General features: G+C 44.8%; 1 protein-coding gene and 1 non-coding gene across 4 annotated transcripts in view; one reads left to right on the top strand and one right to left on the bottom strand.

Moving 5' to 3' along the window:
* Nucleotides 1-12,888, bottom strand: part of KLF15 (KLF transcription factor 15) — a 30,732-nt gene extending 17,844 nt beyond the window's left edge. The window contains exons 1-2 of one of the 3 annotated variants that reach the window (XM_053296162.1): nt 12,600-12,888; nt 809-1,906 (exon numbers count right to left, since the gene is read on the bottom strand). In XM_053296162.1, the coding sequence (XP_053152137.1) occupies nt 809-1,851 (1,043 nt within the window). In that variant the 5' untranslated portion in view covers nt 1,852-1,906; nt 12,600-12,888. Of the gene's footprint in view, nt 1-808; nt 1,907-3,408; nt 4,138-6,697; nt 6,924-12,599 lie in introns of those variants that run through there. The other 2 variants (XM_053296163.1, XR_008316156.1) reach the window with 2 other exon arrangements.
* A 9,520-nt stretch (nt 12,889-22,408) lies between these two features.
* TRNAA-GGC (transfer RNA alanine (anticodon GGC)) lies at nt 22,409-22,477 on the top strand. The gene has a single exon. It is a non-coding gene; the product is annotated as a tRNA-Ala (tRNA).
* The last annotated feature ends 260 nt before the right edge of the window (nt 22,478-22,737 follow it).

Genomic DNA, 22,737 nt, shown 5'->3' with positions numbered 1-22,737 from the left:
GAGAGAATGAGGCTGTTCTCATGGACAGCCTCAACCAGGCTAGGGACACCCAGCTAGGGACACCCAGCCTGGGTTAGGCTGCACATGAGATCAGGCCTGATCCTGGCAGGCCAGTACCACCTAGCCCAACGTTTTAGTTCATCTGCTAGCTGAGGTTAAGGGAGCGAGTACAGGCTATGTCCAGCCTGTCCACATGTAGAGGTGGGTTCCTAGAGTGCCTGTCTCTTGGGGGAATCCCCCAATGCATTGTGCACGTCACACCGTGCATGGTGGGATCTCTGGAGGCCGGGACAATGAGTCCTGGCCTCAGTTCCCCTGCACTGCCAGAAGCAACACAGAGATCGTTGGACCAATAGTGTACAAATGGCAATCTCTGCTCCAATAAGCTTATGGAGTAAGATACCACTTATTAATGTTTTAAAAGACCTTCTACCATCAAATGCCAATACATTATATTCACCAATGTTCCTAGAAGTAGCTAATTTTAAGAGAAAGTGCTAAAACGCTAATAATGAGCAGAGATCTAGAGAATAATGTGTAGATGAACATATGATGCTGCCTTATACTGAATTAGGCCCATCTAGGTCAGTACTGTCAACACGGACCAGCAGCAGTTCTCCAGGTGGCTCTTTCCCAGTCCTTCATGGAGAAGCCAGGGACGGAACCTGAGCCCTTCTGCATAGAAAGCATGTGCTCTTTCATTGTGTGATGGTCCCTCCTATACACGTACTTTGTTCACAACTGATAAATGATGTGGAATGAACAGTAGCTTATGGAACACAGTTTGCCACCACATCACAATACTAACCTCCATCCACAACCGGGCCAAGTACATGCAAAAGGCTTTTCTCCTGTGTGCCTTCTCAGGTGAGCTTTCAAATGGCTGCTTTTGGTGTACATCTTGGTACATCCAGGGAAAGTACATTTGTGCATTTTAATGAGTTCTGCTGCAGGGTTTTTTTGAAACTTTTGACCCATGAGGACCCCCGTTTGACCCTGGATCGTACCTCCTGGCCCAATAGGCTTTGCAGCGATTGGAACTGGGGCTATGCGGACAAATTTGGAGGATGAGTTCAAGCTGGATGACTGGACAATCTGTGGCACAAGTGCAAATGTTTGCCCTTGAATGTTGACCAGGAGCTGTGCAATTTTAATGTTCTCTTGCACTGGTCCTTGTGAACTAGGGCTCATGTCTGGCGCTTGTTTAACTTGTACTGGCTGGATTTGGAGCATGACTGGTATTCCTCCATCAAGAGACAGTGCTCCGTTTGATGCATGGCTACTTTCCATTGTGCTGCTTGATTGTTCACTTTTACTGTCCTTTAAACTAACACTGGGCACCAGATGGTCTCTTTGCTGTATGGAAGCCATTGTAATCTGGCTACAAGCTCTCATGTCTTTGGTCTCACATTTATGCCCTTCCTTGAGGTCTGCCTCCATGTTCTCTTCCAGAAATTCCTCGATCTCCTCAAGGGTAGGCTGAAATGGTTCAGAATCTTCCATCTCCACCATGAATTCAGGCATCCTAAAATGTTCCTCCTTCACAATGGGCTGAAGTCTCCTTTTGTCCCACCAAGAGGCATGGCCATTCCCCAAGGATGTCTGGGACAACAAGTAGTCCAAGATACTGTCCTGACTCTCGGCACTCGATGAGCTCCCATAGCTTGAACCAAGAACTTGGGAATCGGGGCTGGAACAAGAGCAGAAACTGGAGGAATCGCTATCATCTTCAGACAAGGGAGAGGGCAGCATCTGGTAGGACCTCCCAATTGCTGTCATGTCCCCAAAGTATCCAGTAGGAGGCCTTGTGGATGAGAAAGATTCATCCGCAGGAAGCAAGTGATCCACCATTCCTGGATAATCTCTTTATGGGTATCCCACCAGCATGTACCAACAGAGTGAAAGCCTGAATATGGGAAACACAAACATTGACAGTCAGAAGTCAGGTTTAATCATTCATCTTGATGCGCTAAAACTACAAAGCTCTCTAGCTTGGCTCAAAGAGTCCTTGCTGAGTGCACATGTTGCTACATGCTTTGATATTGCTTGTATCACCCAAGAGGATTACTTGAGTGTTTGAAAGCCTTTTCCAAGATTGCACCACATGTTTGCAAAAGAATTCTCTTGGAAAACCATTTCACAACTATGTGTTCTTTAGATTTACAACAGTCTCCTTTCCAAAAGATTGCTGGCAGGAGGAAATATATCACTTTTGCTTAGCAATGGATCCTAGAGCCAAAGCCAAAGGATACAGAGGGAGAACATTGTTGAAACTTTTACCATCCCCAAACCTCCATATCAAATAGAGTGTTTATTACTGGGCTGCAGCTTTCCACGAGCTTTATTTTTAACTTCCTCACATAGACAAATATAGGCTAATCAGCGTAATGCAAGGCTCAGTGTGGCAGGAGCTAAAAATATTGGCTTCTCTTCACCAGCTCCTCCACTAGGAAGATTTCCTGCTCCAGATGAATGAATCACGTTTTCTAGCACCATTATCTTCTATGCTGCTCCTTATATAGCCTTGAACCAAGCTGGACTACTAATTAGTGGCCATACCCCCAACAACATGGATGACTGAAGATATAGCAGATTTGCATCTGGATCGTTCAGAATTGTCCCCTTCCTGCCACCACAAAAGCTGATGGGCAGCAGATTGAGGTCTAAATTTGGCTCTGGGGTCCAGCAACACCTGGCATGTCTACAAGTCCACTTTGAAACTACAGCACATTCACTTCAGCACATCCTGTTATTTGAGAACACTGCCTTAGGATGATCCTTCTGAATTTGGAAGACTCGTGTCTGAATTAACATCTCATTTTGGCTTTGGGTTTCAAAGGTTCCTGAGCTGCGTTCTGACATGCATGCACTGATTAACTCCACTTCAGTAAAGTCTGAAACCATTTTCCATACTTGAGCAAGTATCCCTTCATCAGGAGAAATGATGCACAGAGCTTCCCACTTTTATTCACTCCAACCAAACTTTCACAGGAGGCAGTGCAGCTCCTACAGCTTGCATTTCAATTGTGCAAAGGAAGAAGAAGAAGAAACTGTTTGGGGCCTACCTCAGCTCACAGTTATTTGTTCTGGTCAAGGTGACTGATTGAAAACAGAGCTCTGTGTGTATACTTAAGAATACTGTACAGCTCTTTCTGTGGAAGTTATGTGGATTGTAGAGACAAGTCATTTGATCAAGGGTGGGGGGAGAGAATGTGTGTTGTAATAAAAGGCATGTGGTCTAAGATGAAGGAAATACCAAACACACCTTTTACACACTGTCATTTTCCACATGCTCCGTTGCTGTTCCTGCTATGGTCACCTTGCCATGAATTGTTGATATTTTCAAGGGGAATGCAAAAGATATTTAATAACCTTGTATAATCCACACTGCTTGTTCTGCATACTTACCCCCTATTTTTGTTTTGTTCCACTTGAGGAAATAAAATCCATGCACGCGCTCTGCAGCTGATATAGCAAGAGACATTTTGCATGGTTTCTCTCACATGCTCCATCAGCACCAGTCCATTAACATTCCACAGGAAGCAAGAAGGAGTAAAAGTACATAATTTTGTTGAAATACAGCTTCCTGATTGATTCAAGGCTGGGGGTGGGGGGAGACGTGAGTAGATGGTTCTTAGCCTGCCAGGTTGCACACTTTTCTAGTTTACATATACAAGCCAGCCATCTCTTCCTGTCAACTGACAACACTTATGGAATGCTTGGATGTCTTGAATAGGAGGAAGTTCAAACAAAGTTTACTCCCATCTTGTGTGACCTTCACCTATATTCATTTTGAGTTGTAAGAGTGATTCCTCATACAGCTAAGCTGTGTGTCTAAAGACACTGCAGGCCAGATTCGGACCTCAGTGAAAAGCCAGCATTTACTCCGCAGTGTAATCCCTGGTGCTGCAAGCTTTAATCTATTTAATCGAGAGATCAATCAACTAAAGCTGACTGGGCCAGTGTGAATTGCATATCAAATGTTTATCTGGCATCTTCTCCCACTCTTGCTTGTGTGAAAAGCAGATACAGCAACAGTTTCTGCAATGCAGATAGTCTCCAAAATAGTTTGGGTGAGACCCAGAAGAATTTTATTTATTATTTGCATTTATACACCACGCTTCATCCTAGGATCCCAGAGCAGGGAAGGTTCTGCTGAGGTGGACATGATGGGTCTCCAGAGGGCTGGCTCTGTGCTATGGGATCTATCCTATAGGGTTCTACAAAGTTCAAGCATGCCTGCTGTGCTTTTAAATATTTATGTGAAACCACTGCAAGGGATATTCTGGAGATTTGGGATAAAGTGCCATAGTGACACTCCTCCTCTCCCCTTCTTTTTTTTAAAGCAGAGCCAGGTATGGCAGCGGAAGCCCTATCTGGGGTTAGTGATGAGGGCCTCCAAACTGAAACTCAGTCCAGATTTTAAGGCTGGAGGAGACTCAACTGAGCGGAGTGTTGGCAGTTCTCTTGTGCTGGATGGGGTTGTATTCTGCTTGAAAGACCAGACGTGCAAGTTAGAAATGATTCTGGATCTGGCATTACTCCTGGAATCTAAGGTGGGCAGCTGTGGCCAGGTATGCCTTTTATCAGGCTAGGGCTGTACATCAGTTGCAGCTGCTCTGGCACAGTGGTACATGGCTTGGCAACCTCTAGGCTCTCTGGTGCTACCTTTGAAAACTGATTGGAAACTTCAGTTAGTTCAAAATGTAGCAGCCCACTTACGAGCATCATTAGCAACATAGAGCATCGATATTGAAAGAACTGGATTGGCTCTTTCTAGCTCTCAATTAATTTCTGGGGACAATTCAGACTTAGGTTTGTTAGAGATTGATCTTTAAAGCTCTAAATTGGCCCAGTACCTTAGGAAGTGCTTTCTCCCACACAAACCGCTCCCCTCGAACATGTAGATCTCGAGAGGATGCCCTGTTCCGAGCCCCATCCTTTCTCAATATTAGATTAGCATAAACAAGGAACTCTCAGGAGTAGCAACCACCTTATGGAATTCCCTCCACGGAGATGTTCAAATCACTCCCCTTTTTTTGTTTAAGGGTAAATTCCGTATTTCTGAATTACTGCTAGTAGTTACCAAGTTATGCTGCTTCAAATCTGTCCTTAATGCCCTCATGCTTTTAGATTGTGTTTTAAAATGTATTTAATTATGTTTTATTGTACAATCTGTGTAGGGGGTGAGGCTGTAGTGTGGTGGTAGAGCATCTACTTTGCATGCAGAAGCTCCCAAGGTCAATCCCTGACAGCATCTCCAGGTAGAGCTGAGAGAGATTCCTGCCTGCAACCTTGGAGGAGCCGCTGCCAGTCTGTGTAGACAATACTGAGCTAGATAGACCAATGGTCTGACTCACTATAAGTCAGCTTCCTATGTTCCTATGGTGGTTTTAATATTGTTGTTAGCCAGTCTAAGGGCTCCATTGTGCCATCTGGTGGGACATACATTTAAAAATAAATGTGTTAATCCAATCATCTCTACCCACTTTGATCCAATAGTAAGAACTAATGGTGAGGAGAGCTGGTCTTGTAGTAGCAAGCATGACTTGTCCCCTTAGCTAAGCAGGTCCACCCTGATTGCATATGAATGGGAGACTAGAAGTGTGAGCACTGTAAGATATTCCCGTCAGGGGATGGAGCTGCTCTGGGAAGAGCAGAAGGCTCCAAGTTCCCTCCCTGGCATCTCCAAGATAGGGCTGAGAGAGATTCCTGCCTGCAACCTTGGAGAAGCCACTGCCAGTCTGTGAAGACAATACTGAGCTAGATAGACCAATGGTCTGACTCGGTATATGGCAGCTTCCTATGTTCCTAACTGCTTCACACTTTACACAGCAGCCTGGGTACATTAGTGTCCCACAGGTGCTTGCTATGGTAAACATATAATAGGAGACACATTTCCAAACTGGCATGGAACACATGCTGGAGAGCAATAGCTAATCTGAACTCTCTGCCACTTGTCTACTGCAAAGTTCCAAGTGCTTTGATATGCACATCTCTTCTTTAGACTCCATTGCCACAATCTAGCACAAAGTTAGACATGCTTAAGCCTGTTGATGTCAATGTACTTAATCCCAGTCTGTGCTGGACTGAGACTGAAGTGCTTACTAGGGTCAAACTACGATGAACATAGACCACTGTACAAAGTGCTGAGGAAAACAGTTGGAAAGGAGGTGTGCATGAAGAACTGCAGGGAAAGAAGTCAGATGAACAGACAGACAGAAACATAGAATCTCTTTGTGTATGTTTACACTGTCCTAGTTAGCTTGGAAGCTACCATTTCAGCCAGTGATAAAACCGGCCTTATTTCAAAGATTTTGGAAAAGATGGTCCTTAAATTGGGATAGAAAGGGAGAGGAAGGAGGGACAAAAATAACAGTACAAGTCTGCAGATCATGAGTGTGCTTGACAATAAAGGGTCAGCTGTTATTCATCTCATATTTCCATACCCATCTGGCACAAATCAGAGCTGTCTTGCTGAAGAAACATGAACATGAGGCAAAGGATAACATTCAAAAGGCACATAGGTCAGTAGTAGACATATGTGAGATCTTATGCCACTTTCCTTGCTCTGTCTAAGTCATCACTGAGGCCAAAGGGAATTCTGGGTATTGACTGCATGTGAGTGATTAATCACTTTCCCACCAATGATCAAATGCTTCCTTGGATCTGAGATTCTCAAAGAAGCACGTCATAATTAAAACAAGAAATAACATTGCCGTTTATTTTTTTAAAATTAGTATTTTCATTTGCTGACGCCTGCTTCCAACAATTTATCAATGAATAGGTTCCTTTCATCTGCAGCTGAAATTCAGCCAACACTGGGGTGAAGCACGTCAGCTGTGTTACAGTGCAGTCTCTGCTATATTATCACAGGGTTGCTTTCTGGCTTCTGAGGTTAAAAGAGTCGTCTTGTTCTCCAGCTAAATAATAAAAGGGCAGAAAAATTACTACGCATCAGTGTAATGCTGCATTTCAGAGTAAGCATTCACAGGAGCATGCAGCAAGCTATGCAAAAAAAAAATAAAAAAATTAGCTGCTTGTCACTCCAGGAATATTTCCAGGTGGGGCTTTTAGCTCACATCTCCACTGGAATGGAGGGTGTGTTTTCACATATTGGACAGATTTACCCTGAAGTCCGTGCGACATATCAGAGGGCACGCCATACACAATTCAGGTTTTTCCCTGTGTATTACAGCCTAGCCTGATTTATATTCGGGGTTAAAAAAAATCCACTTTTTGCATTGGAGTATCCCTTATACCCCAAACTCACAGTAAAGCTCACAGTAAAGCCTTCTGTCTGAGAAAGCTCCAAGGGATGTTTCGAGCACTAAAGGGCAATGCTGTGTCACCATTAATAAAATCAACCTATCAACCTTTTAAACTGTGGATATGCTGACAACTACTTTCTACAGTTATCCTACCAATCTCCTTGAGAAACTATCTCACAAACATATGTTCTCCTCACTACACAGATTGCACAAATATAATACAGAGCTATTTGTTCACATTATGTGCAAGCCAGATTGGAACATCAACAGTGTGCTTTCTAAGAAGGTCCTTGCATCAATTCACTGGAACATCAAGCTTCAGAAATTCCAAGAATCTCAGAAACACTTAACATGCAAATGCCATTGTTTTCATACAGAGGAAGTATGCAACCAAGAATCAGCATGGCCCAGCAGCCACAGGATTGAGTCTGGACCAGGGAAAATCTTTCTATCTAGTGCACTGCCCAAAACTTCCATCTCTGAGCTGTTTACAGCAACAGAAATTAAAACAGAAATTAAAACCTTAACAGTTTAAACAATGTAAAACCACAGGTCTAGTTAAAAAGCTTGAGTGAATAAATGTGTCTTTAAAGAGTTTTAAGAAATTGCCAGAGATGGGGAGGCTCTTATGGGGAGGCTCTGCATTCTCCCTGGAATGCAGGGAGCACATTCCAGGGTCTCAGGGCGGCAGCAGAGAAGGCCCATCCCTGTGGAGCCAGCAGACGAGCTGGTGGCAACCGCAGTCAAACCTCTCCAGATCATCTCAATGGACGATGGGGCTCATGGCAAAGAAGACATTCTCTTAAATTTAGGCCCCAATCTCTGCTTAGCAGTATATTTGACCACTGGGTAAGCCTCCATGTTTCAGCCTCAGTTCCTCCTCTGAAAAACATATGCATATTCCAGCATATATAGGACAGGAACTAGGATAGAGTGAGGCAAGTGAACAAGCAGAGCTGTGCAAACAGAAGCAGCTTTGAGTTTTCCAAGGCCTGCATCAGTAGGAGCACAACACAGATCCCCAAGTGCTACTCCTTCCTTTCTCCGCTGTAAGTGCATTCTGTCTTATGAAAACAACTAAAGTGATGCACTTTGGGACATCGCTGCAATGAGCTCCTGTCCTCCACCCCTGATCCTGGGTGGTCTAGACCCCATTAACAGAGATTTCCCAGGTGCCTCTCGTGTGTGTGTGTGTGTGTGTGTGTGTGTGTGTGTGTGTGTGTGTGCATGCACATGTGTGCACATGGACCTCTATGAACAAAGCGTAAAGGGACACCCTGCTCCTTCCAAGGGTACTTGCAAAACACAAGCCCACTCTCCATTCACATCCTGCCCATCTTAACAACAGGTATTTGACATGTACGAATTATAATGGTCAGAGGGTTTGATACAAAGAGCTTCAACCACCAAGAGCCTTTGGAGCTAGGCAGTAGATAGATAGATTTGACACTGCTGCCTTTTCAACATGTTGTCTGATTTAATCTGGCTGCTGTGTTTTTCTAACTGCTGTGCTTATTTTTGACCGATATCAATATTCTTGGATATTTATATTGTCATAATTATTTGTTCAAAGTGGTTTCGTGGCAAAAAGGTTCCCTGCCTCAAAGCACTCACAATCCAAAAACCCACAAAGGAAACCAGCAACAGCCCCTGGAGAGATGCTATGCTGGGCTCAATAGGAATAGTTGCTCCCCACCCCTGCCAAATAAAAGGGAAGCTGCCACTTTAGAAAGTGCCTCTGTGCCCAGTTATCAGGGAATATTGTTAGCCACCTTGAGAGTATGTCTGCCAAAGGGCAGAACAAAAATTGTATGAAAGAGAGAGAAAGAGAGAGAAAGAGAGAGAGGAAGAGAGTGTGCAAATAATAGCCCAGAGTTTTATTAACTGATTTGTCACATGTGTATTCTCATCTTCTTTTCAGCAGCTTAGGGTAGCACGCATGGGGTTATCCTAGATCCTCTTCACAACAACCCTGTGAAGTAGTTTTGGCTGAGAAACAGTGACATTCCCCTGGCCACCTACTGAACTTCACAGTGGAGCAGAGATTTGGACTCAGGCCTGCCTGGTCCAAGGGCAACATATGAGCTCTCCACATTTGGCCACTTTTCAGCATGTCTGAGTCCCAAACCTGCCAACATTTGGAAACTCAAAAGAGGTACATTTAGAGCTGTTTCATCTGTTCTGCTGAGTATGCTGGCTCAGCACAAAGGGATGAACCAAATGAAATAAGGCACCTAATCATAATCCTCTATTGTCAGCTGCTCTCAGGCTGGCTTAGAAATATGCTTGCTGTTCAATGCTGCTGCAAGAATGGTGTTTCTGGAATTAAGAAGTCTCTTCATAGCACAGGACTATGCAATTGTGCCAGTTACCCATTTAAGAACAAGCATGTTAGAGAGTGCATAAGGGACAGAGCTACGTAGGCTAAGTCAGGCTCTGTTGTGTACTGCATAATTGTAATCATGCATAACTCCAAGACAGCCCCCTGGATTCCAGCAACTGCTTGCTTCCATTTCAAAAATACAGGGCAAGTTTATAGATCTCATGACTGGAGAGGATATTTAAGGGGTCCAGAGAACATTTTCAAAGGCTCTTAGAGGGAGGCAAAAAGAATCCTCTTTTTCCACTGAGGCCCATCTCTGTTCTTTTATCTCTACCTAGTGCACATCAGTACCGGCTGCCCCCTGTTAAATCTCTACCTATTGGTCCCTTCCTCTCCATTTTACCATTTTGCAATTAAAAATGTCAGACACATAACTCACCATGACTTTCAGTCTTACAGTCAGCTAAGATCCCTCATAATACTATAAAAGAGGGAGGAGATTAGGAAGGTTTTCCACAAGATCAAACTGTAGTCTAGCCAGTCACGTTTCTCTTTTTTGCAGCTGTGTCTGAATTTCTACAGAAATTGGGGTGGGGGGAGTCTTTTCTTGTCCAAAGCCAATTGGCTTTAAAGACCTCCATTCTCCTTTGGTTTCTGGAGGAGGAAAGACTTTGTTTACAGCAATAATGGCCCAAAGACTTTAATCCGCAGCTCTAGATTGTGTACATTCCGCTTGGCATTCATGCTGGTCACACACATGCAGTCTCAAGCCTGTCTCTGCTAATCTATCAAGATGTGAATGGATAAAAGCTCTGGGATTCATTGCACTGGGCAGGGAAGGAGGGGAGGAGGAGGAGGATGGAGATGGAGGGATACATTTCATAGCCCTGCAAGGATCAGGCTGTGGTTTAGCAGGGGGTTGTTTTGCTTCCTCTAAATAGCCAAGTGTGTTTAAGCCAACCGCAGGCTTCACAAGGCTGAGCATTAAAGAGACTCACTGAACACACTCGTATGGGTGTTGTTCTATCTTCTCTACTCCCTCCGTTTGGCCTCTGACGTTTGCAATTTGCAATGACCGACAGTAACCCTGCAACAAACTCACTCTCTCTCTCTCGCTCTCTCTCTCTCTCTCTCTCCTTTCAGCATTACCATAAGAGCCATAACAGAGAGCAAAGCGCACACAGCTGCCTCCTCCTGTTGCTGCTGACTTTCCCATTACCCCTTCCAGAGCAGCCCCATCCAAAGTTGTGTCTTCACTCTCTGCACCAGAACCCCTTTCCCTTCTGGCAGGATGCCTCTCTGGATTCCTCCTCAAATATGACAGGCAAGACTGGGAAGGAGAACAACAACTGTTCATCACCATCAGGGCAAGAAGCGATCAGTTTAGACTATAAGGAGGGGTATTAGGAGAAGCAGAAAATGAGAGACTTTCCTAACTCTAGAGGCAGTTTGGGCAAGATATTTCAGACACTTCACACACATTTCCCCTCCGTAGATGATCTGAAGTAAACATCTGTATTCACCCTCATGTGTGGGTGAAAGTCACATGTGTCTTTTTGACCACATGGTCAGATGCCAGCACATTTACATGTGGCATAAATGATCCCATGATCAGTGTTCACAAATTTGCCACCCCCTACGCTCATGATGGGGAAGATCTACATGTGGAAGTGCCCTGTACTTTCTAGAAAGACTACGGAATATATTTTCCCTTAGAAGCTTTGGGGGGAAATCCCTAGGTATCTGCTGGTGATTCTTAGGAAATTGGATATCCAGTGCTGGGGCAGGATTTGGACTGACTGCATGACATGATGGAGCCACTTCCAAGTGTCAGATTGATTCTATCATTAGCTCTCCAAAGAGGGAATGTGATACCTTTTATTGGTTCAGTTACCATTGGTGTAAGTGAGCAAGCTGTTGAACTGCACAGAACTATTCATTAGATAAGGAGTCCTTTGTCACTCAGAAGCTCTCATAAAATTACACATCATAAATTAGTCCATTTAAAGCTACAGCCTTGGGCCTGCTTTGTCACTGTCCTGCTCTCTGGTGGGGCTTACCATAGCATCGACTGTGCCTTTAACAAATCTCTGTTAATCTCAGACACTCAAGGTTACAATCACCCCCGAAGCCCCAATCGCCATCTGCAATTTATCCATGTGCTTGTGTTTCAACGCCAAGGGGTAGCGTTGCGGGGGAGAGGGAGAAGAAGCGTGAAGCTTTGATAGAAACCAGAGGCCCTTTTAACTGGTGAAAGGATTCAAGCTTGCACGAGAGAGGAGCTGAAAGGAAAGGGGGGCACCTCCATAGGACCCGGGGCGGAACAGAGTCCCCCAAACAGACTCTGCTCCGGTGGAAGAGAGAAACAGAAGGATCGTGGGTTAAAATAGGAAGCGGGACAGTAGGTGAGCTGCGATGGTCCTCAGACGGAAGGCGATTGCGGTTGCCCCGCTCCTCACCCAGAGAAGGAAGGCATGCCAGCAGCAAGCGACGCTGCTGGGCTCAGCGCCCCTTCCTCGTGCAAGTCCTGCACCTTTCCGCCTTAACATATGCTGGGAAAGAACCTCTTGTCCTTTCCTCAGAAACCCGGGTCCCCAACAGAAACAGGGGATCGGAAAGAGCTCGCAATCTATAGGAGGGATCCGTAATCGGATTATCTCCCCCTACCCGCTCCCTGTAAACACACTTTAACGCGCACACCGTCCTGCCGCTCTTTGCTTTTAGCAAAGAGGCTCGCCGGCTGCCCTCCACTCCATCAACATTCCTAGAATTCTAAATGCCACAATCCCCTTAAAGCCACCTGTACGGGCGTCGATCTCCCTTCTTGGTCTCTAGGGATCCTGGAGATCTCCAGCCAACCGATCCCCTTCCCGCTTCACCCAGCTTCGCGCGCACACACGTTGTCGAATTCCTTCACAAGAGCTGGCCTTTCCCCCTCTTCTCCCGGCTCCCCTCCTCTCCCATCAGCCTCCCCATGGATCAGAACGGTGTCATTTGCTTCTTACCTGAACTTTTCTGCCAACAACACCCAGGGTGGGGGTGGCGGGGGAGAGCACCCCCAAATTTAAATGACCAAAAGATCCCAATAGGCGGCAGCAGCAGCTCCTCTTGACATTTAAAATAAAATAAAATAAATCAAGGTAATGTTAAAACCCCAAAATGTTCCCCAGGAAGATGACTGACTGGGTAGCCAATGTTGTCCTTGAGAAATGCCTCAAGACAAACGGGGTCCCGATTTGCAACCAGCAACACGGCTGCTGATGTGTCCTTTAGCTCTCCTAGCATAGTACTATATCCCCATCACATGACTGCTAGGGAGGTTATCACAGTAAAAGCAGGGGAAGGCTTGAAGGAGGCTCGACCCAAAGTGGCCACCTCATTGGCTAAGGAAAATCAAGGGGCTGGCCTGAGGTTTTGTCGTCAATGGAAGCATCTGGCATCCTAGGCACGCGAGTTCTCCCCCCCCGCCCGCACCCCACCTTCCCGGTTTCTGTGTTAAAGCCAACAAAGCCCAGGAAGTAATGTTTGGCTTCTTCTCCTCCCTGCTTACTACATCTCTGAGCCATGGCAGAGAAGATCCTGTGCACGCCAGGTAGAAACCCCTGAGGCATACGGTTAGAGGTTTTGCCTTGGAAGGACCCGCGTGAGCAAATCTTTGGAGCTGATGATATGCTGATGATAAGCTGATGATCTGCTTAAAGACTGCAGCCACAAGTAGCTCTCAAAGGCATATCAATTTATAGATACCTGAACAAATGCTTTGTTGTTGTTGATGGTGATGATGATGTCGACGACCCTCTTCTTCCTCCCCTTGCTGATTTTCATCCCATCCTTCTTCTAAGGCACGATCCATGGCTCTCTCCCTTCCAGCTTACAACAACCTTGTAAACTATGTTTTGAACTCAGGTCTCCCTCGCCCTGATCCAGCCACTGGCTTTCCAGGTCTGTCTTGGTTTCTGATAGACAGGCAGTCCCTTTGGGGGCTGAAAGATGAGACAGAAACTTGTAAAATGAAGTGAAATGAAATGTTGGGTTCTTAACAGTCATTTACTGTGATTTAAGGGGGGGGAACCCAACTCCCTTTCATGTTTCCTCCCCCTGGGTAGGCTATACTGATGAAATGCAGATTGATCTGAAATACCATTGAAACTCAGCTTGGTTAGAAATATCTATTTATTTATTTATTTGAGACATTTAATATACCGCCCACTCCGAAGACTCCGGGCGGTGCACAATAACAAGCAAACAGGCAACATTAAAAATTACATTCTAAATTAAAAACTAAAGTAAGAAATATTAACACTAGATTTAAAATGATTAAAAGGAATTGCCTTGTTTTGGTCTCCTGCTTGAGAGTAATTGAGCTTATGCACATTGGGAGGCCTTGCTGTAGTGTAGAGGGATTTATTTATTTATCAAATTTGTACACCGCCCCAAACTTTCACCTCTGGGCAGTTAACAATAGCATAAAACAAGTTAAAAACATATACAAAAACTTAAAACAATTTAACAATTTAAAAATAAACCAGAGATTAAAACCTAAAAATTTTAAGAAGCTGAGAAAGCTTGGGTGAAGGTGGGTTTTCAAGCGCTTTTTAAAAATTGTCAGAGATGGGGAGGATCGTATCTCAGTAGGGAGCGTATTCCACAGTCTTGGGGCAGCAACTGAGAAGGCCCATCCCCATGTGGCCACCAGCCAAGCTGGCGGCAACTGGAGACGGACCTCTCCAGATGACCTCAATGGGCGTTGGGGCTCATAACGAAGAAGACGTTCTCTTAAATACCCAGGGCCTAAGCCGTTTAGGGCTTTGTAACTAGCACTTTGTATTTTCCCCAGAAATCTATTGGCAGCCAGTGTAGCTCTATCAGCAAAGGAGTGATGTGGTCTCTCCGAGATGACCTGGAGACCAACCTGGCTACAGCATTCTGTACCAACTGAAGTTTCCGGACTATGTACAAAGGCAGGCCCACATAGAGCGCATTGCAGAAGTCAAGTCTGGAGGTTACCAACATATGTATCACTGTTCTGAGGTCATTCATCTCGAGAAACGGACGCAGCTGGCGTATCAGCTGAAGCTGAAAGAAAGCCCCTCTGGCCACCGCCTCAACCTGAGATACCAGGGAGAGGTGTGGATCCAGAAGTACTCCCAGACTGCGAACCTGTTCCTTTTGGGGAAGTGTGACCCCATCTAAAACAGGCAGATCAAAATTGTCTCTGGAGTTCTGACCCCACACAATAAGTACCTCAGTCTTATTTGGATTCAGCTTCAGTTTATTCTCCCTCATCCAGCCCATTACTGCTTCCAGGCAGGCATTTAGGGAGGTTATTCCGTCTCCTGAAGAAGTTGACATGGAGAAGTAGATCTGGGTATCATCAGCATACTGATAACACCCAGCTCCAAATCCCCTGATGATCTCTCCCAGTGGTTTCATGTAGATGTTAAAGAGCATTGGAGAGAGTATGGAGCCCTGAGGGACACCATACTTAAGCTCAGATTTCGAAGAGCAACAATCTCCAATCGACACCATCTGGAATCTGTCCGAGAGGTAGGAGCAGAACCACTGTAGAACAGTGCCTCCCTGTTTGCCCCTCTGCTTTAACCATTTTAGAGGAGCTTGATCCTCTGCTAGGGTTCCCATGTTCAAACTTCCCAAATCCAGGTGGTGAACTAATTTGAATTTTATATCGGACAGATTTGTATACTTTCCCCTCCTTCTCTGCCTTCCCATGTGATCGGATCCAGAGTAAAATCCAGGCTATCCGGGCAGCACATTTGAAATCCATGTAAATCCAGGTGGAATTTAGCAGCCAGGTGGAGGAGCCAAAATCTGGGGACTACTCAATATTCCAGGGGACATGGCAACCCTATCCTCTGCATGCAATTGCTCTGATGTGCTGCTGTTTGGGAATGATTCAAGATGAATGTGTGATTAACTCATACTTGGTGTTTTCAAGCAAAATGGGTTATTGCCTGAATGAAAGCATTCTAGTCTTATTAAAGAAAGAATGTACAAATGCAGAACATAACAATGACTTAAATAGCATGGCACATGGTGTACAGGGGGGAAAGAGGAAGGGCTGAGAAATGAGGCAAAGCTCACAAAACAAGCCTTAAGGAGAGCCTTACTTCTAAATAACCCCTGCTAACTTGGCAAAGAGGCACCTTTTAATGTGGTGATTCTCTTTTATTTAGCAGGGTGAGAGCAACTGGCCCTATCCACCCCCAGCACAGTACCTCCAGTGACTGTTGCTGGTGTCTATCTTATGTTTCTTTTTAGGTTGTGAACCCTTCAGGGACAGGGATCCATCATATTTATTTGTTATTTCTCTGTGTGAACCACCCTGAGCCATTTTTGGAAGGGCAGTATAGAAATCGAACAGACAAAAATAAATCATGTTTTATTGTTTTGAGAGCCACCTAAAGAACAATTTGTAATAGGGTGGCCATATAAATAAAACTATTCTATTTGATTGATTGATTGATTGATTGATTGATTGCTATTATTATATGCATGATGCAAGGAACTCAGCATCATCCCATGCCATATTGTCTCCCTGACTGAAAAAGTATAGTCTGTCAGAATCCTCTTTCCTGATTCTTCCTACACTGGACCTCATGACAGCAACTAAGATACAGAACAGAGAGCAATTTGTGCAGACTGCAAACTCAAGAAAGGAAATTACATTTGATGATTCACTTCTTGTGAATCACTTATGTCACAAAAAGGAGACAGCTATTCAGTCTCAATTTTTCTTTTCTTTCTTCTTGCCATCCTCTTTGCTTTGCCAGCCTTGATCTCTTAAGGTCAATGAGACATGACGCTAAATGTGCCTTTGCCTTTCCTTTACCTATTTTATTTTTAGATAGCAGCCAAGAGAATCTGGATCAGGACCACGATGCAGGGTGGGGAGTGGGGCTTGACTGTTTCCTCCTGCACTGCAACCCATTGAGAATTGCTCCTGAAGCTCCTATTCACCCACCCCCATGAAAAAAGACTCACCATCACAACTTGCAGTGCACCCTGGTGCTTTCCAGATTACACCCTGCAACGGGGTCACGATGAATCTCTGAAGTGTGCTTCCACACTTCCTGCATTGTGACACCACAGTCCCTACACTGACAGCGGGGTGCCGTCCAGATTTCCAATGCCTTGTTTCCAATTTAATCATTGCAATATAGTGCTATGACGTCATATATCCAGCGTTTTAAAAAGTGCTGTTTTTTCGGATTGTTAGTTTTCGTGAGACTCCTCCCCCTGCTTTTTACGTTTTGAAAGCGATTTGCCTGAATGGAAACATTTTGCTGCTGTTGAGCAGCTAGGCTGGAAAGCACCCCTGCCACTCAGTCAGAATCAATACCTGCCTGCTGTTTATTGTGGATCAGTCCTACTTCACCTGCAGTTGGCCTGAGGCTGATGTTGAACGGACTGAGCTAGCAAGGCAACCATTTTCACCCCAGCCCTCTGCCCACCTTGATCATACAACTTTTATTCAAGAAAATGCCCCTTTGAAGGCAGAGGAAATTCTGATCAATTGATGGAGAATTGATCTATAATTGATTGTCAAAAGTACCAAGTTGTCCTTTCAGGTGACAGGTAACATTAGGGATTGTTTGTGTATCAGCTGTGCTGTCTTTCCAGCACTGCAGATAAATACAATGTTGAAAGTCATTAATGACTACACTGAAACAAAGATTACAGCCTTTTAATCGGGGTGGTATTTCAAGGATAGTAAATGAAGATAATTTCTCTTTACTAAAAAGAAGGCAAAGCATTTATTGTTTGAAAAATCCTCATATAATACAAAGGTAATAGAAACACAGTTTCTTTACAATACTCTTTCTGCACTAACATCCATTCAAATGGAAAAGTCTGGTTCAAATTCCATTAAAAATCAGTTTTTGGAATTTGTGATAATTAATGCACTGATTATATGTATTTATTAAATTATTTATTTTTGCAGTGGTTCCCCATCCTTCCTCCAAGGAGCTCAGAATGGCATACACAGATCCTCTCCCACCCCTTATCCTCACACAGAGGCATATCTAGGGAGAATAGCAACTAGGGCAAGCACTGAAACTGTGCCCCCTGTCCAAACATCTGACACCCATCTTTCAGATAACTTTACCATAATGTCAGCTCAAAAATACGTCAAGCTCGTTAATCTTTTAATATTTCAAAAACTATTTAGCAGTGGATGTAGCCACACCAAAAAATTATGGAAAGCTACAAATTTCAGTATGCTGGGGCTCATGAAATACTCAAATACTATGTGGAGGTGTACTTGGAAAACGAAACAGAAGTGCCTGTCTAATTCTCTACTATGCATTGTAGCATCACTATTACATAAGTTTTAAAAATAAATGGAGAATTTGACTTTTCCCAGATACTCTGAAAATAATTAAAGGATATGCAGAGTAAACTGTGTCAATGCTTGGGATATATTCTAGTATTTCAGAAAGACAGTTAAAATGAGGGAAAGAGAGCAAGAAACTCCCAGTGGGCCTTCATACTAAGGATTTCACACTGATTCAAAGACAAACTCACCACTAATAGTCATATTCTTAAGACATCACATTTAACTCACTTATCACAAGAAGCAAAGTAAGAGCAAATGAATACAATCTTAGCTCATAAGCTTCAGCTCAGTATTCACAAGCCCTGATTCTCTGTGCATAGTGCCAAACTGAATATGTGTACAGTGACTTATATTAAATTTTATTTATTTTTAACCTGTAGCCCCTTCAGGGGGCTTCCTAAAGGCCATGGGGGAGAGGTCTGCAAAATTCCCCCCTCCCACTGCCAGCCTCTTAATTCACCACCGCAGCCCGTCCCGGGCTGATTTTCGGGCCTGTTCCAGCCTACAAAGATCAGCATGGTGGCCATTTTTGAGGCCACCATGCATGCTCAAATGGCCTCTGCGAGGCCTGGCAAGGGACCATTTGAGCATGTGCAGTAGACATTTTTTTAAAAAAAAATTTTTAATGGCCACCAAAAACAAAATGGCCACTGCACATGCTCAAATGGCCTCTGAGAGGTCTGGCATGGCCTAGGGCCTCGCAGAGGCCATTTGAGCATGCACAGTGGCCATTTTGTTTTCAGTGGCCATTTTTATTTATTTTTTAATTTTAAAGAATGGTGCCCCCTTCAAGTGGCGTCCAGGGCACGTGCCCCACCCTAGATACGCCCCTGTCCTCACAACAACCCTTTGAGGTAGGTTAGGTTGAGAGATGGTGACTGGCCCATGGTCACCCAATGATTCTTCAAACAGCAAAGTCACTCTGAGCATCTGCCCAATGTGCACTGAACTACAAAGGAAGTGGGCAGGTATAAATACTTATTTCCTTTATCCAAAGATTATTCCAACATAACTTTGGGGACTGCTTTGGAGATGCAGCCACACATATTGCATCCAGAGCTCCATATTGAAGAAGCTCCACATACTTGGTTCCTGCTCCACCCATGAAGGCTGACCGAAGAGTGGTTTGGCTTAGTCCAGCATCTAGCAACACCAGAACCATCACCAAACTGGAAACTCTGGGGCACCACCATACTACATTGTGTGGGGAGTGCAGGGGCTTGTCTCTGAGCAAAGAGACAAGCTTTTTAAAGTGGTGATTCTCTTTTATTTAGCAGGGGGAGAGCAACTGACCCACTCCAACCCCAGCACAGCATTCCTCCAGCGGCTGTTGCTGATGTCTACCTTGTGTTTCCTTTTTAGATTGTGAGCCCTTTGGGGACAGGGAGCCATCTTTATTTCTTTATTCTTTCTTTCTTTTTCTATGTAAACACACACACACACATCTATATCTATATCTATATCTATATCTATCTCTATCTCTATCTCTATCTCTATCTCTATCTCTATCTCTATATCTATATACACATACAAAGTGGGGGGGGGGCTGCAGTTCATCTCACACTCAGGCTCTCAAAGTTAGAAGACCTGCCTTGTCATTGTCATTCTGGGAGCAAGAGGAATAGTGGCCATGATTCCATCAGAGTGTTTATTTTAGGGATGCTCCGAAACGCAATTCAGCTCAGCATCTGAATCGCTAGCACAATCCCTTTCAAAATGAGGGCTTCTGCAGCCCCTTTAACAAGGAGGAGGACAGGTCTATACCTGCTCCTCCTCCCACTTGCCACTTCCATGCACCATGTGTGGAGGCCATGTGCATAAAGACGCCATGTGCAGGGGCAGCTGGGAGACACCATGCTGGCACATGAACATTTGGGGGAGGAGCACCAGGACTACGGAAGTGGCGGCGAGCGGCAGGAGGAGCAGGTATGTCCTCCTTGTTAAAGGGACTGTGGAAGCCCTAGTTTAAAAAGGGATTGCACTGGCAATTCAGATGCAGAATCACATTTTGGCACATCCCTAGTTTATTTCGAAAATGTATATCCCACACGTCTAAAAAATACCCAAGGCAACTTCTACAATAAAGAATTTATAATGTCAAAAATAGCAAGAATTAACTAATAAAGAACCATAGCCACAATACACTGCAATTAAAATACCATTTGCAAAGAAAGAGAAAAGAAAGAAGACATTTGACAATGGAAGGTGAGAGAAGGTTTGGCTTCATTGCCCTTCTCCCATAGTGGATACCAGGCCTGTGTGCCTGTCAGAAAGTTTCGGAATTCCATGTCAGAATTCCCAGCAGTGCCTCCAGGGGCAGGTGCTCCAGGGAGGGTAGGAGCAGGGTGGTGGGAGCTCTTTAAAAGCTGCCCAGCACTGGTGCAGGGGTGGCTGGGCAGCGCAATGAAGTATGGGTGCTCTGGGGGGCGGGGAGAAAGTGCCACAGAGCAGCCTGGGAAGTGCGCAGGGCTGCTGGAAAGCACATGCTGCAGCTCCAAGCAGAACTAGCATCCCCAGCCCCATGTGCGGCTTCCAGCAGCCACACCTGTGACTTCCGGCAGCCCTGCATGCTCCCCAGATTGCCATGTGGCACTCTCTTTCCCACCCCCAGAGCGCCCCTACTTCACTGCGCTGCCCAGTTCCCCCTGCTTTTAGAGAGCCACCACCACCACTCTGCTCCTACCCTGGGGGACTAGTCCTGGAGTAGAGGCGGGGCTAACAGACAGACAGGAGCAAGAGTGCTGAAGGCACACTGCTCTTGCCTCTCTGTAAATTATGAGGCTCGACACATGACTGGTGTGCAGAGCTGGGAGGGGTTTGGTGGAGAGAGCAGATGATCAGTTGTCGAGCCCTGGGTGGCCGGATTGGCTCCCCACACGACTACCGGCTCCATTGTGGAGCCGGTAGAGGCAGCGGGGATTGGGGGCCACACCAGCCCCCAGAAGTCCCAGCATGCCTGGCGCACTTGCTTGTTTTGGCCTCCCAGTTGGGGGTACAAGAAAGAAGCAATTTCGTTAGTTTCCAGTTTCTGACCGTCTGAGATTTAGGAACATCATGAGGATGGAATGATTATCCTTTGTATGTGTATTCCCTACACTAATAGGCCTTATCAGATCCATGTCTTAATTTCCCTTCAGAAAGACACTGGACGAGGGCACATTCCCATCATTCCTCTAGAGGTTAATTGCACCTCAGGGAAGAGTGCCAAGTAACAAAGCTCCCAACCCCACACTTGCCAAGAGCGTGTACAGGTATTTACAAAATAAGGGCTATAGCTATAGGCACCAGGGCTACAATAAGCAGCCATTGTGTTGGTGTGGTACCAGTTTGCATGGGGTTCTGCAAACATCTGGAATGTGAAGAGTAAAAAAATATTTACTTTCCCCCAAATAATTGTTTATCAAGTATATGTTGCATTTATTTCATATGAGAGTTTGTACAGTTCCGACTGTTGTATATTAATGACTGTCAACATGATTATTTGTTATTGTTCATTACAGGAAAACCAATAAAATATTAATTTTTTTTAAAGAGTAAAAAATTAATAGCATCCAGACAAAAGATGACTACTGAGGAACCAAGCTCCTGCCATTCAATGTCTTCATTATTACAAGGATGAAACTGCAGTGCATGCATTCACCAAATTTCCAGAAGGTACAAAACCAGGCAAGTTGCAATCACTATGGAGGATAGGATTAACATTCAGAACTACCTGGATAAATTGGAACATGATGGTCTGTAGAATGCAAAATTAAAATTCAACAAGGACAAATGTAAAGGACTGCTGAGTAGAAAAGGCTGAGGGACAAGCTACTGGTATGTGGTTCTGTACAAACCACATTGAAATAAATGGATGCTGTGCAAGACAGATATTGTGTTCTGATAGATTCTGCTCTTAATACCTATGTTGTTTTGAACTCAGTGAAACTGAAGTTGGTAATGTGATGCTGCTGGGGAAAAGGCTTATACCATTTTGAGTTTCATTCAAAGAGGTATTTTACGCTGCAGAACACACCAGCTAATAATATCCTACTGTTTGGCATTCATTAGGCCTTGGTTAGAACACTGTGCCAAGTTTTAGTCACTATATTTTAAGATGGATGCCAACAAACTAGACAGTACAGCACTTCATGGGGGGGAAATGTGAATTTCACGATAAAAGCACAAAACTTGATTATACAAAAGAGTACTCCATTATTCCCATAAAAATTAAGATAGGGGAGGAATACCTAATCTACTCAGACGTAATCACTGAGTTCAGTGAGGCTTCCTCCCAGCCAGGTAAGTGTGGAAAGCGTATGCAAACAGTGGAATATAAATTCCAGTGGAATGGAATGGAATGGAATGGAAGGGAAGGGAAGGGAAGGGAAGGGGATTGGAGATCCTTCTTTGAGGCATGAGCTCCCTATCCCTTGCTTAGGATGTCATGCAACTGTAGAATAAAGCATGGATGTGGCCGTAGCTCAGTGGTAGAGCATTTGCTTGGCATGCAGGAAGTCCCAGGTTCAATCCCTGGCTTCTCCAGGTAGGGCTGGGAAAGTTTCCTACATGAAACCTTGGAGAAGCCACTGTCAGTCTATACAGACAATACTGAGCTAGATGGACCCATGGTCTGACTCAGTGTAAGGGATCTTCCTGTGTATCTAGAACAGGGGTTCCCAACCAGGGTTCCTCCAGATAATGCTGAACTACAGTTCCCACCATCCCCAGCTACAATTTATTGTGGTTGGGGATGTTGGGAGTTGTAGTCTAACATCTGGAGGAACTCTGGCTGGGGAACCCCT

Source organism: Hemicordylus capensis, chromosome 2 (genome assembly GCF_027244095.1).
Source record: "Hemicordylus capensis ecotype Gifberg chromosome 2, rHemCap1.1.pri, whole genome shotgun sequence".
Classification (NCBI taxonomy): Eukaryota; Metazoa; Chordata; class Lepidosauria; order Squamata; family Cordylidae; genus Hemicordylus; species Hemicordylus capensis.
Note: the sequence above shows the minus strand (reverse complement) of the source record. Positions and strands in the feature narration are given on the sequence as shown.